The following is a 20758-nucleotide window of genomic DNA, read 5'->3' on the forward strand; positions in this document are numbered from 1 at the left end:
GTGGCACGTGCACATGAGATGTGACATGCAAGAAGGGGACTGGACAGGAGGGGGCAGGGACAGAAGGGAGCGGGACGGCTGAGGTCCGGGTCCATTTATTTGCTTATACTGTATATATATATATATATATATATATGCACATATATAAATACACTCCCACCCCCCATCAGGCTCTCTGTCCAGGGGGGGAAGGGCACGGTAAGACAAAAGACAGGGGCAGGTTTTGGCACGGATGCACAACAGGGTGGGCATCAGGTTTGCGGGGGAACAACAGAGGCGGGCGTGGCTGAGTGGGGAGCAAAAACTCACTTTAGGCTCCTCACCAGGACCTTTACCTCGAGGACTGTCCCAGCATTACAAAATATTTACATACAATTAAATTTTATCAGTAAATTGCCGCAAAGAGCTGCAAGATTTTACATTACACACTCTCCATTCTTTTTAAATGGAGCCCCTTAATATGCTTTGTACAGATGTATTTTGTGTTGTGATTCAGGGAAGTCCTCCCATTTTCTGTGTGTTATACTGGGTACACATTGCACGATGTGTGTACCCGGCCGACACTTGATGCGATGAACATATTGTGCGGTCATTTGACACTGCACGATCTGGTGAATGATATGTTGTTCACCAGCTGCATACACAAGCATGGGGTCATTCATCAAATTGACAGACTGAGCACCATGTAGAATCGATCTGTCGCTGTTATGAATAACCCCGCGGGAGCGCACACGATCGCTCATAGTGGGTACACACTTGCCGATGTGGATGATATGTAGGCCCAATCCATCGGACTGGGAAACATATCGCTTAATGTGTGCCCACCTTAACTGCCAGAAGAGCCGCTCGCTCTACTGTCACACATGGTTCCACTTACTGCGCCTGATTCAGAGGTGCACGCAATGCAGATGTTCACATAGTTGAGCGAATTTGTATGTGTATTTGTGAATGATTTTAAAATGGTAACTTCACAGACGGCCACCAGACAGCACCCCCTACATTGTGGTGGCCTAGTTACTGCCCTTGCTGCTGAGACCAGCATAGGAGATGAGTAGGCAGCGGTTTTCAGCTGGTCGTTCCCCCTACACCCTCCAAGCTACACCACTGGTAAGCTACTAGCAACATAGTTAAATTTTCCAATAAGAGGTTTATTATGCAAGAAATTCAATTAAACATTTTAAAAAATGTAAAAAAAGAAAATTAAAACACACTGATGAGGATAATTCACACATGATCGTAGCAGTGGATTATTAAATGTATAGTTTCATAAATTGGTTATATAGTCAAACTTGTAATTATGTTGTAATATGAGGCAGTCTGATTCAATAACTGTCTGTTTCAATTGAAACAATAGTATGGAACACCATATACAGTATTTGTGTTACGAAAATTTGTAGCATAGTTCCGAATATACTATACTGGTATCTTTGACCTGCCGTTCCCTGGGTCACTAGTTATTGTGGCCACCATATAGCTTCATACCCTCTGTCTCTCTCTCTGATATCTGTCACCCCCTGTCTCTCTCATCTCTGTCCCCCATTTCCCAGTCTCTCTGATGTCTGCCCCCCATCCCCCACATTTCCCTCTCTCTGATCTCTGGCCACCTCCCTCCATTGGGTGGGTGGGGTTGTGGATGTGGTCACAGGGGTTATTCATTTGGCTGGAGGGGAGGGGGGGGCAGCTCCAAGAGCTGACAGGTGTCTTCCCATATCTTCCCATCTCTGCCCCCTCCCCACCCAGTCTGTCTCCTTCATCTCTATTGAACAATATAATCACCATCTGCTGTTTTGGAGAAGCTACATATGATATTTCAACCTCTTATTGGTGTTACACAAATGAATAGTGTAATGTATCTCTGAGATGTCACCTTACACAGGTGTGCAAAGTATTAGACTCAGTGCCAGCTTTTTCCATTTCTTAGTTTCCCCGACTTACTGGTCACAAAATTACACTGCAAAACTGTTTTGCAATGCAGTGTGGTATTTTCATGTGATACTGTACCTAAGATTCCAGGGGGTCTAGTCAGTATCACTAAATTTCTATAAAAGCATATGAAAATGCACATTTTCACGTACTTTTGTAGAAATTAAGTTTTGGGACCATTCATCATAAAGGTAACGCAAGAGATCACAGATATCTCCTGTTACATTTCTCTCCCAATGTGGCCCGCTGTCCCTATACACTAGTATGGGGACCTAAATTCATCAAGCTCTGAAAATATAATGTTTTCAGAGTTTGACTGCGTTTGCTTCCGCACACAAGTCCTGGATTGAGAAGAGGGATACTTTTGGATCCCTCCGACAGACATGGGACATCAACAAAGGATGCCATACAAAGTATTAATAGTTGTAAACAGTGTATCAATAAAAGAGTTTTATAGAAAAAGTGACTGTTTTAAATCCCTTGTTTGAGCCTAATAATTTGCTCACCTCTGTACGCTACTGATACAGTGCAATACATGTAGAAGATCGTAAACATGTAATCAAGGGCATATCTATAATCGGTGCAGGGAGTGCGGTGCACACGAGCCCCTGGGTTTGGGGGGCCCGCACCGTACACCCTGCAGCCATATTATGTAAAACTTACCTCTACGAGGTTCCATGTCGGCTGTCGCGGCACTGCTCAAAACACCAGAAAATGGCCACCGCGGCCATTTTACCGATGTTTTGGGCATGCGTAGTGAGGAAATCGCTGTAAAATGTCGGCCGTGCCATTTCGCTGGTGATCTGCGTATGCGCAGTAGACTCTGGGTACACTCTAGTGCCCAGAGTCTACTGATGCTGCGGTGGTCAGCCAGCTGCCGGGGAGAGAGGTGGGGGCCCCGATCGGGGAATGCACACATAATATAGTGTTCCATACTATAGTTTCAATTGACACAGAAAGTTATTCAACCAGAGTGCTATATACCACTACAAGTATGACTGTATAACCAATTTATGGAACAATAGACTTAACAAGTGTGATATGATATGTCAACTTTCATAATGTCGACATGAGAATGTTGACATGCAGCATGTCGAAGCTGAACATGTCAACTTTTATCATGTTGACACTGATAGAATGTTGACATATGATATTTACCTGCTCCCGATGGCTGTAGTGGCTCCTTTGGAGTCTTTTGGGTCCCGATTGTCATGTGACTGTCAGTTCCTACAGATTAATCAGATGGAGCGGTGTACTGGTGAGTACACTGGCCCTATCCCAAACTCTCTTGCACCAGGTATAGGTCTTGTGAAAGTGCATAGTGATAATGGTAACAACTATTTGACCAAGCCTATGGATAAGGGCGGTGTGGTCACATAGGTATGTACGTCATGACATTGGGCAAATATCTGTACTTAGTCCCGGGCACACAGTATAAGTGTAATTGTGGCCGAATTGCGTGCAACTCTGATATACAGCGCTCAGAAAATATAGCTACATTGTACTAACACCTATTGTGATAGTCTCAGGAAATAAAAGCATGAATGATGTTGGCCATGGACCTTTAAGTTAAGCAGTAGTATTCATTAGCTCAATCTAATTTACTTCTTTCATTGTTGAACTGTCATGTGACCACCAGAACCCGGGCAGCATTCAGTTTGTTGATACAAGGAATCACATGATGGTGGCTCCCTGCATGTGAGCCACCACCAATTGCTATGGTTCCTAACAACCAGTATGTTACTGCACACGGTAAGCAGTCGACCGCCGACCGCCGGCTTCCTGACTGTGTAATCCCGACAGGGGACTAATGATAGGCGCCGAAATCCCGACGCCTATCAATATCCCTACCACGGGAGCCTGACGCCCGGCATGCCGAACGAAGGTAAGCAGGGCGGCGGGAGCGGACAGCCGCAGGGGGGGTAGGTTAGTGGCTCCCGGGGGGGACTTAGGGTCAGGCACCCACCCGGGAGGGTCAGGGTTAGGGTTAGGCACCCCCTGGGAGGGTTAGATTTAGGCTGCCTCAGACGGGGGGGTTAGGTTTAGGCACTTAGAGGGGGGTTAGGGTTAGGCAGTAGGGGGGGAGGTCAGGCACCCCAAAGGCAGGGATAGGGTTAGGGGGGGGAAATGTTTAGTAATACTTACCTTAATTCCGTTGGGATCTTCACTGCTGCCAGTGTTCCCTGCAGGGATTTCATACCGATCCCCTGTACACTAGTGCCAAATGTGTTCTGGTGCATTCAGACACAAATTAAGCCCTGTTCTATACTGTTACAGTCAAACATTTTTTAGTCGGCAGTACACAATAACTTTGCAGAATGGGAACCAGAAAGACCTGCCACAAATTGCATGGGCAGCCATTTTTGTGCCTCAAAAAAACGTATTAACACTTTGGCCTAGTATTGTCTGCATCAGTTATAAACATTCAGTATGAACTTTCTAACCTATGCACTGCAGAGAGCTTAATAGAAAGTTATACTCATATAAACAATTTTCGTAAGTGCTACCATTTGCTATAGAAGGTGCTTACCATTTGCATCACTTTATCTATAGCAGACTCTGTGCCAAACCCAGACACACCAATATCCATACTGACATCGGCTCCAGACCGAAACGTTACCCCATTGCCGTTTTCTGTTGATTTCACCAGCCCACTTAAACTGTAACAATATAGGGCAAATGCATGATTGTTAGTATAATGTAAGAAATACATGTGTTACAACCTGCTTGTTGTTTTTGTTAAACATCATAGTAGTCTCCTTAGATGTCATTACAGCATGGCACAAATAGCATGACAGGGATGAATGGGAATGCTCCTAGTACCGAATCAGATATCAGCTGACACACCAGTAGGGTTCCCAAAATTAAAAATGAAAACCCACGTTCTGTATCCTAAGTCACAAAGCTTTCGCAATGCTCTCACACAAAATGTAGAAGAGGTGTAAGAGACTATGTGAACAGATCTGAATTATGGGAAAATAAGAATAAAGAGGTTAAGACTATAGGCACAAAAAGGAGAATATCCTAAAGAACCAGGATACATAGGAGTATGGATATGGAATTCTAAAGCCGTGTACAGACTAGACGATATGTGGCCCTGTCCGGCGTATCGGGCCGACATATCGTCCACATTGGCCAGTGTGTACCTGCAATGTCGCTGATGATGTGCGTTCTCGGGTGTCATCGGCAATTTCCTCCATATGACCTGCATGCAGGTCTGACGGGAGATATCGTTAGCGAGGGCGCCACCGTCACTCCGTTGCTGCTGGCATCGGCAAGTGTGTATGCACTTGCCGATGCTGCCACCCCTGTCAGGTCCCGCCGCTAGCGATGTCAGGCTGGGTACATATTGCTAAGTGTGTACCCAGCTTTAGGCTATAGTATCTAATTGGCAGACTGGGAAATGCCACACAGAGTAGTCAGTTTCCAGCACATATCATGCCAATATTTCTTTTATAATGAATATGTAGATGCAAATCCATTATGTCACAGATCTTTATTTCTAGAACACGGAATACGGAATGTGAACAGTCCATATGATCTCTCTTCTGTCTGTGCATGAATTTTCCTGAACAACACTCTAGCTTTTCACCAACCTTGGAAATTTTGGAAGAGGGGGTAACAGCTTTCCTGTCCGTCTATAGTTGAAGAGTCCTCCAAGCACCAATGCACAAATAATTAGGGTCAATATCACAGTGAGAAGCACAGCCATACCTGCTGTAAAATAAAATAATATTTATATAGTTAGAACAGTGGAAATAATCTAAAACATTCACAATATTATTATAATGTGGTACGTACCTGTCCCTGCAAGTAGACCAGTTTGACCTGCTAAATTACAATTTTCCCCATGATATCCTTTTGCACACCTGGAAATAAAAGAAAATACACATTAATCACAACTGTACACAACTGTATATCAGGTTAAGAACATACAGTAGAATAAGAATATATTTGGCAAATACCGCGTTCACATATGAATTATCATCCAGGTGGACTGTAGAATTTTTATGCATACATCTGAGGACTAAAGCAACATGGCAGCTCTCACTTCCAATAATGAATATAGGGAGACAGCATTTGCACAATAATCTCAGCAATGTATCTTATCATGCTTTCCGTGTGAAATAAAAGCCCTCTATAGACCTGCTGTATTGTGTGCTTACATACGAAGATTTCTAACTCATCAGTGAACTTTTTCTTCAGAAACCATCATTCTTTTGATCAGTGTAAATAAAGATGGACTATTAGCAAACTTGTGTCATTTTTAAACCCTCAATTTCAACCAGCAGAGTTATAATGAAGTTAAATACACTGTATTGTTGTCATTGTTTCCTGGTGAAAGCCATCTTGTTATGAGGTTGGGGTACGACTGTAAACACAAATTCTCCAACAAGATGTGGAATGAGGTGAATAGTAATACAGATGTTTCCTCATATGTCTAGCGTCTATATGTCATACGGCACGAGACGCCCGGCGCAACTGAGACGCTCTGAGTGGAGTAGTGTACCTTAGTCTTGTTTTAATTTTGCATCTTATTTGCATTGCAGGCGCTACGAAACACAACTTAACGTGAACTGGAGACACAGGGCTGCAACTTTAACCGCACAGAAATTAATTTTAAACACATACAAAGTCAACTATGAAGCACAACGGAACTTGGCATCGCAGCACTTAGTATACAGATTCAGACTCATTAGAACACAGATGTACAAATGTTGTGCATCTAGTTGATCAGTGCAATGTAGCAAAGTAGTTTTGTCGCTCCCAGTTTATATATATATTTATGCGAATAAGATGCACATATAGGGGCATATTCAATTAGGTGCGTGTTTTTTTTTTTTTTTGCCTTTTATTCTCGCACTTCCAGAGCAAGCGTGATTTTTCTTAAAATCGGTAATTTTAGGAAAAATCAGTGGGACTTGCTCTGGCGCCCCAACGGCACCACCCTCCCACTTAGGACTAATTAAGCAATTGGAGGTTTCCAATTAACTTAATTAGTCCTTAATTACTCACCTTCTGCTGCGCTGTCTTCTGCATCCAGCGTCGGGTGGCGGATCTTCTGCAGCAGGGTGAGTATGTCAGTGTGTGTGTGAGTGTTTGTAAGTGTGTATCAGTGAGTGTATATGAGTGTATGAGTGTGTGTATATGAGTGTATGAGTGTGTGTGTGTGACCCCCACTGCCACTGTGCCCCCAGTGTCCGTGTGGCCCCCGGAATGTACACTGGAAGAACTACATCTCCCAGCAGCCCTTGCCCCTCCCACCAGCCCCTGGAGCCCCCGGGACTCCCAGCAGCCCCCTATCCAGTAAGAAGAGAGAGGGGAAGCCGAGACCACAAGAAACCCCCGGCCAGGTAGGTGAAGAATTTTTTTTTCTTTTAGAGCTGAAAACCCTGCGACCACTATCTTTTTAATTGAATACCGCGGGTATCGGGAGCGCGCATACCCGCGGTATTCCTAAATTTGTCGCAAGGTTTTTTCCTCGCTAAACCTTGTGCCCAATTGTATATGCCCCTTAGAGTGAGAAAATTGCCCAGGCAGGAGAGGGGCTATTTTCTGTGACTTGAGCAACAGTATATAAGAGAACACATCTGTATTCTGCAGAATGGATTTGGAAATGTTGCTCATCTCCTTTTTACTATTAATAACAACAATAATTTTTACCTTTGAAATCCTCTGAAAAATCAGAATTTTTTGTTTTTTTCTGTAAAGCGCAGTCCCATGAATATACAACAATAAAATAAGTCTTTCTTTCCTTTAATACAAGTAAAGTGTCAGGCAAAACTTACTTGCATTTTGGAAGGCCCCTTTCATCAAAATAGCATGTTCCTCCATGCATACATCTGCATGCTGGCGGCATGGTTGCAGGGGATTCAATAGCTAAGGGAATGGAAAGCCATGCATGTTAATGAGCAGAACATGCAGTTGTTAAGTATTTGAAGCAGTGGATGATGTATAAACAGTGTATAAAGAGGTTTAATCTATATGTTGTATGTATGCAACTGAATATACACAAACCTAACAATTTGAGAGATAAAATAATGGTTTGCATTATACCTGATGTTGGCTGTTATGGCCCCTGCTCTGTGGAGCTGTGTGAGCAATGGTCGCACAGACTGGTGTTATTGTGACAATGATCTGTTTAACAGCTGTACAGGGCTGCTGAAGGGCCTGATTCTGAGTCTCATCCTGCTGTGATCGCTTTAGTGTCTTTTGCAGTAATCGTGTCTGGGACTTTATGCTAATGCTGGTATCAGCTTTTCCCCTGGTGTACAAGTCTGCGTCTGACTGTGCAAGGACTGGGACACTTACTTTGAGCGTCATTAGGTGCTTTAGACGCCACCATCGGTCTCACTATCGAAATGTGCACTAGCCCTATGGCAGGTGCCGATTTACCATCTGAGTATGTCCTCCAATGGGAGTGGAAAAGCAACTCTGTGCTTGATTCACAGATGGACTGATTTGCAGAGCCGCACACAAGAGGCTGTGCAATTCCGTCCATCTCTGATGCAAATACAGGAGGAGGTGTCAGACATATCCTTGCTGCATTTAGGATCCCAGCACTGCGACCGACATCGCAGGCTGGGATCACCATCGGAACCATTGCAATGGGGTTCCTCCTTGGATAGGCTGCAGGAGCTGAAGGTTCCCGCAGCCTGGCCGGTGCCTGGCCACGCAAGAGGCCAGGAATCTGCGTCCACCAAAACAGACCCTTGCCTCGTCCCTCCTGGAAAATGGAGGTGACACGCCTTCGTTTCCAAGAACAGCGACCAGGCACGTCCGCACTCCGGCCCCAAATACTGCAGCATGTCAATCATGCTGCGGCTTGGGGGGTCTGCTAGCAAGATCGCAGGGCCCGTTCTGCACATGCGCAGAATGTGTCCTGTGCAGGCACAGACCCACAATCATCGGAGATGTGCGTTCATTCGAGGCTAAACGTACATCTCTGAATCAGGCCTTCTGTATGCAACCACTTCAGCGACACTCCCATAACACGCCATAAGAAGAACCATCTCCATGCGTCAGCATAGCCACCTCCCAGTCACCACCTAGGAACGTCCAGCACATTTCCAATACATCCCTGATATCGTGCCTCTCAATCACAACTGCGGCTCTGTGTGCACACACTGTAGGACACGTGCACTGCACAAGTATTTAGGGATTTTTGCGCACATGCAGTAAAAAAAAAAAATCGCTCACCTCCATGAATGTCGGCACTGCGTGCGACTCAGAATCAGGCCCTAGCTCTCTTTAGTAATTTGTTGCCCTTAGTTACTATACAAAACAAACTTTGTGAAGAAGATATCAACAGTGACATCTGCAGGTGTAAATTGTAAAACAATTTAAAAAAAAGACTAATCCACCTAATAAAAATGAAAAAAATTTATTGTTCTCACAAAATGAATGCAATTATAAAATATATTTAATTATCAGCAATATTTTAAAACTATCTGTAAGTGTCCTCTTAAAATAAACAATTTTCACCATCAGAAGCATTAATGTCATTTTCATATACTCAAGGTATTAAACATACGATTACATATGACAGAAAGAAAAGCCAAGTTTGCATTTACTTTGCTTCAGATGCTGGTACAGAGGGCCTAATTCAGACCCGCTCGCGAGCGCTGAACGCTCGCAAGCGTTACGATGTTAGGCCAGTGCGCATGCGCATGATGGAGGCGGCTCCGTTGTGCGCATGCACGAGACCCGGATAGCGACGGTCAAGCCTTCACTATGGGTCTCGCTACAAAGGGGGCGTGCTGTCGATGGTGAGTGACAGCACGCCCCCTTTGGTGGGCGCGCCGGGGGCGTGGCTGGCCAGATGATAGAGCCGAAAGCACTCCAGGGCTTGCGGCAACAAGACCCTACCACAAGGGTCTCGTCGCAAGCCCGATGGTCGAGATGGTCTTGACCATCGCGACCATCATTTTGGCCGCTCGCTATAGCTGTGGGTGGTCACCCACAGCTATGCGAGCGTCCAGGAGGCCGCTCTAAAATTCAGAGGGACGGCCCTGATTCAGAGCGAGCGTTCTGTCAGAGCGTCCGACTGAGCCTAAGGTGCATGTGCAGCCGCTGAGATCTGGAGGTTCCCCCTCCAGTAAAAACCGTGGTGGAGTAGCCTATAGGTTACTTTGGGCTAACGCCATCTGTTAGCTACCGTGGTCAAGCTCCCGAATGCTACACATTCTGTGAATGGTAAAGTTGCCATTTTAGCATCCCCCATAGAAACCTATGGGGGCTAATTTTGCGATCGGAAATGCAGGGTCTTTGGCAGTAATCAGAGATATCAGCTGCAGTTCCCCTTTCTAAAATCCCGGGAATACTTATTTTTTGCTTGGCTTTTTCGAGGGATTTATAACAAAATCCACTTGATAAATATGCCCCAAAATCTCTTATGACTCTAATTCAATTATTCACTGGCTCTAATGTGGGTACGTATAATATGCTGCTGCCCCCACTGAATAAGCTATAGACTAGTTACTACCAGTCAAGGGTTTTGTACAGCACTGCAACAAGATGGTGGTGTGACCCGTGCCGGCCCTGTCCCCTAAACCGGTCATGAAGTTAGGTCTAGGGGTGGAGTCGTTGGCTCTGGGAAGTAGAGCACTGCAACAGGCTGTAGGGTGCCCCTTAGATGCTCTGTGCGGAACAAAGGTAGTGCTGCTGGCAACAAGGTGCCGTTCCAAGCGACATGCAGATGCCGTGGGGCAGCAAAAGTGCCGCCCCAAGTGGCCTGTGCAACGGCACCGCTCGCACACCCGTGGTTATGGCCCTGGTTTTGTGTTACGTAGCAGCGGACATGGGCTAAGTAACTTCATATTGATTACAAAACATTTATAAAAAGTGACCTTTGTACTTGTGTAATCATAGTATCATATGATCTAGTGACATGATGCACAGATTAACATCACGTTAATTAATCTGTGCATTTTATCACTGGTCATATGACTAGTAATTGAGTCTGGCAGCAATCAGTACTATATACACAATGCGGAGAGTGAGTCAGTCAATTTATCCTAAAATGTAACCGCCCTTTTATGATTACTTTAAGCAGCTAAACCTAGCATTATTTAGGCGAAATGATTCGTTTAATGAAAGGGCTGAGTCTAACGTGGCAAGCTGGGTTTTATTGTGACACTTACACTTTGCACAGTGACTCTTCTGCAAACCATTAGCTATTCAGTAGTCATTTCCTGATGGAGCATAAATCATGTGTAATTGATAGGACCTTACTATCTGTAAGTATCCCATTTGGGATCTACTGCAGAGAGAGGTCAGGTGGGTCATGGAGTTGCAAATCACGTCATTGTGGTCACGCTTCCCGCAAGTTGCTGGGGGTAGGGAGCGTGGTCATTCGCTATAGGAAGTGGCGGATGTGGAAGAGTTGACCACTATGCTGGGATCTTGGAGACTCCCAAATTTGGTGGCAATTCTAGGGGAGTAGGCAAGTGTGATGTACTGGCCATCTCAGCCCCCCTTACCGAAAGAGCTTGCTATGGTACTAGGACAGTGTGCAAATTTTATAACCTGGCGGCAATTGGTGCAGAAGAAAAAGATGGTATTATCCATCCAAAACATACATGGAAATAGCCAACCTTTGTACCAGAATCTGGATTGCCAGAGATCTGTTGCAGTTATATTACAGATGTTAATTACCATTGTATGAGACATGCAATCCACACATGCAGTGTTGTTGCAGACAGCAGTGTTTCATGTGAACAATCCTTTTCTCTATACAGTATGATGGTGTAAAGCATTATCAGCAATCAGTAGTAATAGTAATTGATATCTACTGCTCTAGTGGGTAAAATACATGCTTGACACATATACAGTACCTGCGTCACACTGCGACGTGCTGCCCTCCATGAACCGGGCCCCCTGAGGACAGGAACACGTGTAGCCTCCTGGTCTCAGCAAACACAAGTGGGAGCAGATATCTTTGCAGCGATTGGTAACTGCAGAAAATAATGTATGAGGAAAAATATATCTACATCAGATTTATAAGAGCACATGTAAACTCTTCACATGGCTAAAGTCCATAACAGTTAAAACAGAGATAATCACAGACCTTACTTTTTGCTTAAAACCCAATGGGTCGCTGGGCGACATACCGGATTGGTTCGCCCTTACCCCTCCATTTGCCATAAAAATACAATTTCAAACATAAAAAAAGGGTCACTGTAACTTAGGCTCCTTAGCTCCTACTGGGCCATAGGCAGGAGCCTGGGATGCTTAATGGAGGATCTGGCCATGGTAAAGTTCATTTACTAACACTGGAGAGGGTACAAACTAACAACAGCAACCAATCAGCAATTAGTTTGAGTGATTAAGAGGGCATGTATCTGATATGCTGCTGTCGTTTGTGGTACATTTTGCACCTAAATTCGATGTTAGTAAATACAGACATTCCTCACTTAACGACCGAGTTCCGTTCCTACGACTCAGTTGTTAAATAAAACAGTCGTTAAGCGAGGATGTATAGTGGCCGGGAAACTGCAGGCCCCAAGTTGAGGGTGACATGTGCCTGTGTGTGCCTCAACTCCTCCGAGAGCGTGCTGCATCCTGTCTGTCCTCTCCCTCATGGGAGGCAAGGTGTCCCGTGTGTCCCACGCCACAGCCAGGGCCCTCTCTCGCAGCAGAGTCTGTCTTTTTTATCTTTTTGGTATCAGTGCAAGCCACAGTTAGCTGGTCAGAATGCCGTTTGTAAGTCTGAACGGTCGTTAAACAGGTAGGTCGTTAAGTGAGGAATGTCTGTATATCCTAGCGAGTGACTGATTTTAATCTCCTAAAGCAGGAAAAGAACAACCCAAAGGTGCAGAGGGGAGGAACTTCAAGTCTTGCTTTATCCTGCTCCACTGGTGACATCTTCAGGTTAACCCCAAATGTTTCACCGACAGGTAATTATGATACAGGAAATAAATCATGTGACTGCATGTAAACAAAAGACTTCTACAAATGTATCATATTCCTGACTAAGGGGGTCATTCAGACCCACTCGCGAGCGGCAGTACGCTCGCAAGTGGGTCGATGTTCCCCACTGCGCATGCGCACGACGGAGGGAGCTCCGTCGTGCGCATGCGCGAGACTCGGCGAGCGACGGGCTTTCCATCGTTCGGGGTCTCGCACCAAAGGGGGCGTGCTGTCGATGTTGATTGACAGCACGCCCCCTTTGGTGGGCGTGCTGGAGGCGTGCCTGCCAGACGGAGGCGTTCCCATGGGAAGCCGGCCCCACTGACATCACTAGTGATGTCAGTGGGAGTGATTTTGGCTCTGATAGAGCCAAAATCACTCCTGGCCTTGCGGCTGGGAAACCCGACCGCAGGGTTTCCCTCGCAAGTCCGATGGTCGCGATGGTCAAGACCATCGCGGCCAGCTTTTTGCACGCTGGTATATGCTGTGGGTGGTGACCAACAGCTATACGAGCGTCCAGGAGGACGCTCCATTTTAATGGAGGAGGGCCCTAATTCAGAGCGTCCGGCTCTGAATCAGGGCCTAAGTTTTGAAGCAATTAGTTTCTCTTCTCCAATTTTCTCACTTTACCGGCATATCTTAGTGTAATTATATAATGCTGCACTGTTTGTGCTGTCCATGAGATTAATCACATCTAGCAGCATACAGTGAATACATGTTCTCCCTTCTGAGAGCTGCACAATTTTGCTTCTCCTTACAGAGACTGCATCTCAGGTCACACTGAACACACCGGTGTAACACAGTAAGTTGTTGGAATAGACTGGGCACCAGACTGTTATTTTTCAACTTTGGACTTTACCTCCACTCCAGCATATGACTTATGGTGCATACACACGGTCAGATCTTCTATCAGACCTGAACGATAACGATTGTAAAAATCATTCAAACGTTCATAACTGAAAGAAAATCTGACGTGTGACTGCAATGATGAATGATGCGCGTTCCCGTTTGTCAGATAACGATATCGGACATCTGATGTGTTTGCAGTCAGACTTGGACGATTCCATTCATTTTAATACAGTCTGAAATTGTTCAATCGTTCAAATCGTTGGTCAAATCGTTCATCTGACATATCTGACCGTGTGTATGCACCATTAGGGTGCAGTGTGTAAAATGTAAATAACTATGTACAGCTACTTATTCCTCCTGCACTGCTCTAAGGTAGTAGTTGTAAAGTGCCAAACATGCCGAACAGAACAACACTCACTATTCCACCATTAACCTTAGAAGCTCTCTTATTCTCTCAGACTGCAACTCCTCTTTTACAGCTGGGCTCTGTCTAATGGTCTGCCTACTCTATCGCTGCAGTCTACCTCTTCTTCTCTCTCTCTCTACTGGGCATTGAATATGCATCATAGCATCTAGCACAGTCCTCGCCAGGAGAGCACAGGATTGTGGCCTGTCCCATCTCCATCATGAGCAGTGGGAGCCTGTAGGGTGCACCCCCCACCACCACCCCACTGGCAGCAAAGGGACACATGCCAGCAGAGGATAGAAAGACCATTGCTGGCAACAGCGGGTAAAAATAGCCGGTTGGGGTCGGTACGTGTGTGTGGTCTGTGTGTCACTCTGGAACATATCCAATAGACCTAGAGTGTTTATTGAGCAAATCAGAAGACACATATATAAAGGTGGAATTTTCATGCTACATCTGAAGGATGAATAATTACCTGTACGATTGTAACGATGTGAATGGTAAATCCGCACTTGAGTCAGCCATGGATTGATTGTTAACACCTTAACCTTACTCCCAGTGCCAAATTTATCAATTTTCCACACTTCCCCCTTCTCCTTGGTTGTCCAGAACAAATGACCTTCGAACACGTCCAGGCTGTATGGGTTGCCAAGATCTTTTCATGGTAAATAAAAATATATATTATTTAAAACACAAAAATTAACCATTTACACATTTCTAGCGACATAATTCAATGGAAAATTTTAATAAATTTAAATAAAAATAATAAATGCATCCATTAAGGCAATTAACAAATTAATATACTTTTAGAAAAGATAAACAACTCATTAGGAACTAGTGATATCACTGAATTAATACTACAATATAATAATAAGTTATTATTATTAATATATATATTAGTAAAGAAGCAAATTATATAAATGCATAAATTATTTCAATTAAGTGTTCCTGGTTTGGCACCTTCTATACCCCAAAGTATACAAACATCCCTCAGATCCAACCATAAATATAAAAAAAAAATGTATTTTATTAACATTATTTTATTAACTACGTACTTGCATTTAATTTGATACCTACAATATGAAAAGAGAAAATGACACTAAATATTTCCTTACCTCCACCTACAACTGTCAGCCTATCCGTACCATCAGGTTTAATTGATTCAATTACATTTTCTTTGGAGTCACTCCAGTAAATTCTGTTGTTGTTGATATAATCAATCGTGATACCGGTTGGCCAGCCAAGGTCTTCCGAGACTAGAACCCGCCTCTGCTGTCCATCCATCCAAGCATGCTCAATCTTAGGCTGTGTTCCCCAGTCTACCCAATACATAATCCTGCATGTAGAAACAGCAGGTGTTAGATAATCGGTAGGTCACCGTGTAGCGTTTGTAGTAGCAGTAGCGTTTGTAGTAGCAGCATAGTGACTGTCAGAGTGAGTAGAGGAAGCATAGGAGAAGGAGAATGACTTGTCTCCCACCCAGAACCTCTACCCATACTGTGTCACCATACCGCTAATACAGTGATATCTCCAGCAGTCAATAAAAACAATGACTGTTGATCAAGCAGGGAGAGGGATTGTTGATGGCTGTCTTGTGGAAGGAAAGGTCCTGAAAAGAACCCATTATAAGTTATCACATGATATTCCGTATATTTAAACCAATGTAAAAGGATTTCTTTTTACTTTACAGAATGACCCAACTTCATGACATGCCTTGTGCAAACGACCAGCTAAAACATTCAAGAGACCAAACACTTACCCAAGATCTGGATTGAGAGCAATGGCAGCTGGCTGGTCAATTTGAGTGTAAACGAGCCACTTCCTGTATCGCCCGTCCAACTTTGCTACTTCAATGCGATTTGTGCCGGCATCAGTCCAATAAATATGTCTGCATAATTATTGTCATAATTAGATTAACCTTGAGACCACAGATTGAGTCTTTAAAGTTGTGTAATGAATAATGCTCTCCTTTACAGCTCGCATCACACGATGGCTAGTTATCGATTACAGCGAACAGGTGCAGTGACGGGGTCTACAACCGTTTCATTTGTTTATGCCCCCATGATGTGTACAAACAGAGCTTAAAACTGAAGGCTGCTTTTAAATTTCAAAGCACTGTAAAGCCACCCCTTTGCTATGATGACATTACCACATCATATCACATGACATTTCCATGTAGTCAGGCATTACTACTAAATCCACACTGATATAGCTCTAATAGTAATAGTAATAGAGAAAAAGTTGTCCATAGCAACCAATCAGCTTCTACCTACCATATTACAGAATGTACTTGATAAATGCTATCTCGAAGCTCATTGGTTGCTATGCACAACTTATTCACTGGTCCACTGTTTTCATTGCTTGATGCATCAACCACCTAGTTAGTTATACCACTTTCACACTGCCATCAAGTAACCCAGGTTATTACACACAAACGTGCAGCAACCTGGGTTACTGTGCAGTGAGAAAGGGCCGAGTTGAAATATCCTGGGTCAAGCGACCCGGCGTTTCAACCTATGTAACGAGCAGGGTTGAACATGAGTTCAACCAGGGTTGTGGTGCGGTGTGAACGGGTAACCCGCGTGTAGGCGACCCAGGTCCCGTTCACTGCATAGGGAGAACCAACGCTTGGAGATGAAATCATCTCCAAGCGCCTGCTCAGCAGAATGGCGGTGACGTCATTGACCCGGCATTATTCCCAGGTCAGGCCGCCAGTCTGAAAGGGGACTCAGGAGGGTTGCACCCGTGATGGACTCGTGCACAAATCCTGGGTGCAACCCACAATTTGCGATCTAAAAGGAGTAATAATATATTCAGCAAACATAGGAGAATTCTAGTTGTGTCTATGAAGACTCATAAAAGTTTTCTGTGGTTTGAAATAAAAGATGCTTATAACTCCTACGCACATGAGGTAAACGCAGAGAAAACTTGGAAGAAGCTTTTTATCAAAACAGGTGATCGAATGTGCTATATTAGCAAAGGGAACGGGCACAAATGGGAATATATATGTTATGCTATGACAAATAAAATGGCAGCTTCCCTCTTCTGGTTTTGGCCGGAAATGATGTGACGGCTGATTGGTGGATACGTGGGGCTGGGTTGCAAATCTCCAAAGCTGATTTCCCAATGCGTTTCATGCTAATGGCACTTTGTCAAGGCAGAACCTGTCACACATGGAGCACAGGACAGCTGGAGCTCCTGCTCCACAGCGCACAAAAGGACTTTGGCTAAATATAAACTGGCCTGCTAAAGGTGATAATGTTCCCTCTTTTTTATTGTATTTATTACATATTAAAGCTTACAGTGTTTAAATAATCAAAAGAGTAAAGCAGGGATGGGGAACCTCAGGCTCGGGTCTGGCCCTCTGAGCTTTTTTCTGCTAGCCTCATCTGGCTAGCAGGGTGTCTTGAATGGCACCCTGCAGCCAGAATCTATACAGCAGTGCCGCCTGCAGCATCTTAGGATGTTTCAGACAGTCACATCACTGCCCTTATAGCTCCTCAGAGCTTCCTCAGGATGCTCCCCCCGGATGCTCTGGGCATTACTGTAATCACCGGCGATTGTGACCCCGCCCTGTGTGACGTCACACGGAGGGGGCGTGGCCTGCACAGCCTCCGTGAATAATGTTATATATATTAAAATGGCCCTTGGCAGAAAAAAGATTCCCCACCCCAGGAGTAAAGTGATGCCAGGGGTGTCTAATTGAATTTATTATTTTTGAACTAATTGAACTAATTGCATCTATTATAGTAAATATTATAAAACTGTGATTCAATACCTTCCAACCCAGTCGACAGCTATGCCATCCGGATTCATTATGTACCGCAAGTTCAGATCGACATCTTTTACCATATTGTTACCATTGTCCTCAAATGTAGGTATATAAGCCCGCTTAATGGACCCAAACACAGAGCCTTGTCCTCGTAGGGTGTAGTATACAATACCTTTCAGAAAGAGAATAAAAGACGAAACAACCATATATCACCCAATTTACAATTACAAATAGAAGAAATTCCTGCTTTCCTTTAGAGTAGTTATGTATTAGAAGGATGGTAGTAAATGCAACAAGTGATAAGATACACAAAGATGCATTTGTCTCACTAGCTGTCATGCAGCTGAAACCCCAGCATACCGTATCAGACAGAGGTTGGCATGAATGCTTGGACTTGTAGTTCCACAAACAGAACAGAGGGGGGGGGGGGACAAGGTAGGAGAACAAGGCAAATTGGATTATTGTGCAATCAAGGGTAATAATAGCGCAATTATAGTCTGTATTAATAACCATAGATTGCTGATTAGACTGGTACCATTTGTGTTAAAATATAACTGTCATTATTATCATTAAAAAGTGTTTAGGACAGTAATGGTATATATACATTTTATCTTTGTATAGTCTACCTTCTATATTATACAGTTTTGAAATTTTCAGTATACTAATTTTCAATTTATAATTTTTTGGCTGGGGGAAATCCAGGTTCTCTTCAACTGGAGTCAATGGGGGATATATAATTATATGTCAATTAAGCAATAACATGGTTGGTCCCAGCCATATATGTTGAAATATGCAAAACTACTGTACTTATTTCCATATGTTTTACTGAACAATTATAATTAATAATTTGGCTCATGTCCTGTGTTATAGTTTTGTTCAGGAAAATGCCAGAAGTGGTGGGTGCTGTAGTCCTGGTGTATTTGGGTGACTAGAACTATAAAATATAAGTTGTCACGCGCAGATAGTCCATACACACTACGCAATCCGCACGATCTGTCATTCCCATCCGCGTTGGAATGATAGATCTATCATGGATCGCAGAGTGTGTACCCAGCTTTACTCTCCCACTATACTGGCTGGCAACAGTAAGCAAAGCTTTATGGAATCACTGGCTAGTCAGGGTCACTATAGCTCATTTGTGACTCAGTATTGGCAGGTTTCCAGAAAATTGTCAAAAATATTTTAATATAGTAAGGAAACAAAATGCTTTATTTGAATCGTAAAGCATATTTTTTACCGGCCCCGTCCTTTCATCTACATATGCGATAAATAGCTTTCCCAGTTATCACAGAAGAGCCCCTGCAATGACCACCATGGACGATTCCGCTGATGGCCATTTCATCCTCCAGGACTTGATTAAAAAGTATAATCCTTAGATCTTGTGAAAATTGTAATTTTTACGTATATTGGGATTTTCTTCCTTTTATTAATAGACCCCAATCTAAGTTTTACGGTCATGTCTGCACATGATTAGATCAGATTTTCCATTTGTGGCTACATACAGTGATATCAGATAAATACACCAATATAAACAAGTACAGCAAGAGAAATATCAGGATACAGAGTGACATGAGCACTTACTCAGGTCTATTCCTTCAGGGTCCCAGTGATAATCCAGGGCCTGTATATGCTGCTGATTTTCAATATAATCAGAGTATATTTCAGAAGACATGTTGTATTTTCGTATTCGCACATTGTCCGGCAACAGCAGTAATGGGGAGATACCTGTAATATTATGATGCACAATATATATGTACACTTCTTTGTATAATGTGCTTATTGAGCACGAATATTATCCTTTATATACAAAGCACCATCATATTACGCAGTTCTGTAAATATAAAAGGTAAGCCGTGAGCATTCTTAGCAACCATTGTTAAGGCAGCCATTGGCCACTGGCATTTGAGACATGAATTGTCGCAGTGCCACGATTATTAATACATAGGCCCATTAATGTTACTTTTTATTATTACAACTCCATTAATTACATTATATTTTATGGATATTCTGGCAAGTACTGTAGCATATTAAAACAGTAGTGAGTGCTTTACGAGACCACCTTTACCTAATACCCTTACTTGTGTTATGGACTGTCTACGTGGACACACAATAAGGAGAGTTATGGTAGACTTATCTTTGTTAACTCTCTTTCTTCAAAGTCCATAGGGTCCACAGGGAGACAATGGGGTGTAGGTGGTGGATAGGTGGACCGGACACCAAATAGTTAAGCTTTTGCTATCCCAGGATGCTCCAGTCCTTCCCCCCTATACCCCGCCCAGAGCCTGAGGCAATCAGTTTTGCCAACAAGCCCAAGGCAGGAGCAAGATAGGAAAAAAAGAAGACTGGTACATAGAAGAATCGCACTCTCACACAACAGAGAAGGAAACCAGTGACCAAAAGAAGAAACCCATAGAAGCCAAGAGCGTTAGGGCGGGTGCCCTGTGGACCCTATGGACTTCGAAAAAGAGAGTTAACAAAGGTAAGTCTACCATAACTCTCCTTTTCTTCATCATGGTCCATAGGGCTCCACAGGGAGACAATGGTGATGTCTGAAAGCAGTCGTTCCAATGGCGGGGATGCTCCTGAGCTGAGAGGAGAATCCAGCATCCAAATGAAGCATCCTGAGAGGCAAATGTATCAAAGGCATAGAACCTAAGGAAGGTGTGGACAGAAGCTTCCCATTTAGCGCAATCAACTGCTGGAATAGGGTAAAAAAATAACAGGCGTTTTGGGGGCTGAAACTTTTTACTTGGCATATTCCATGCTTCGCACTATAGCTCAGAAAGCAGATCAGAGTGAGGAAATTCTGCTAAAACCACTTTCTGTCTCTTAAAAAGTGGCTGTTTTGTTTTAGGAGTGGGCTCAGCATCTTCTATCTGAAGAATTGATTTGACAGC

The 20758-nt window shown here is 43.8% G+C and overlaps 1 protein-coding gene across 1 annotated transcript in view; it reads right to left on the reverse strand.

Annotated features, from left to right (window-relative positions):
* Positions 1-20758, reverse strand: part of LRP2 (LDL receptor related protein 2) — a 310836-nt gene that overhangs the window by 11242 nt on the left and 278836 nt on the right. The window contains exons 67-76 of the mRNA XM_088474855.1: positions 19443-19586; positions 17868-18033; positions 15849-15977; positions 15205-15425; positions 14565-14744; positions 11760-11879; positions 7713-7803; positions 5725-5792; positions 5520-5640; positions 4454-4583 (exon numbers count right to left, since the gene is read on the reverse strand). Coding sequence (XP_088330981.1) covers positions 4454-4583; positions 5520-5640; positions 5725-5792; positions 7713-7803; positions 11760-11879; positions 14565-14744; positions 15205-15425; positions 15849-15977; positions 17868-18033; positions 19443-19586 — 1370 coding nt within the window. The remainder of the gene's footprint in view (positions 1-4453; positions 4584-5519; positions 5641-5724; positions 5793-7712; positions 7804-11759; positions 11880-14564; positions 14745-15204; positions 15426-15848; positions 15978-17867; positions 18034-19442; positions 19587-20758) is intronic.

This window comes from Taudactylus pleione, unplaced genomic scaffold, assembly GCF_031769625.1.
Source record: "Taudactylus pleione unplaced genomic scaffold, aTauple2 ptg000156l, whole genome shotgun sequence".
NCBI classification, from domain to species: Eukaryota; Metazoa; Chordata; class Amphibia; order Anura; family Myobatrachidae; genus Taudactylus; species Taudactylus pleione.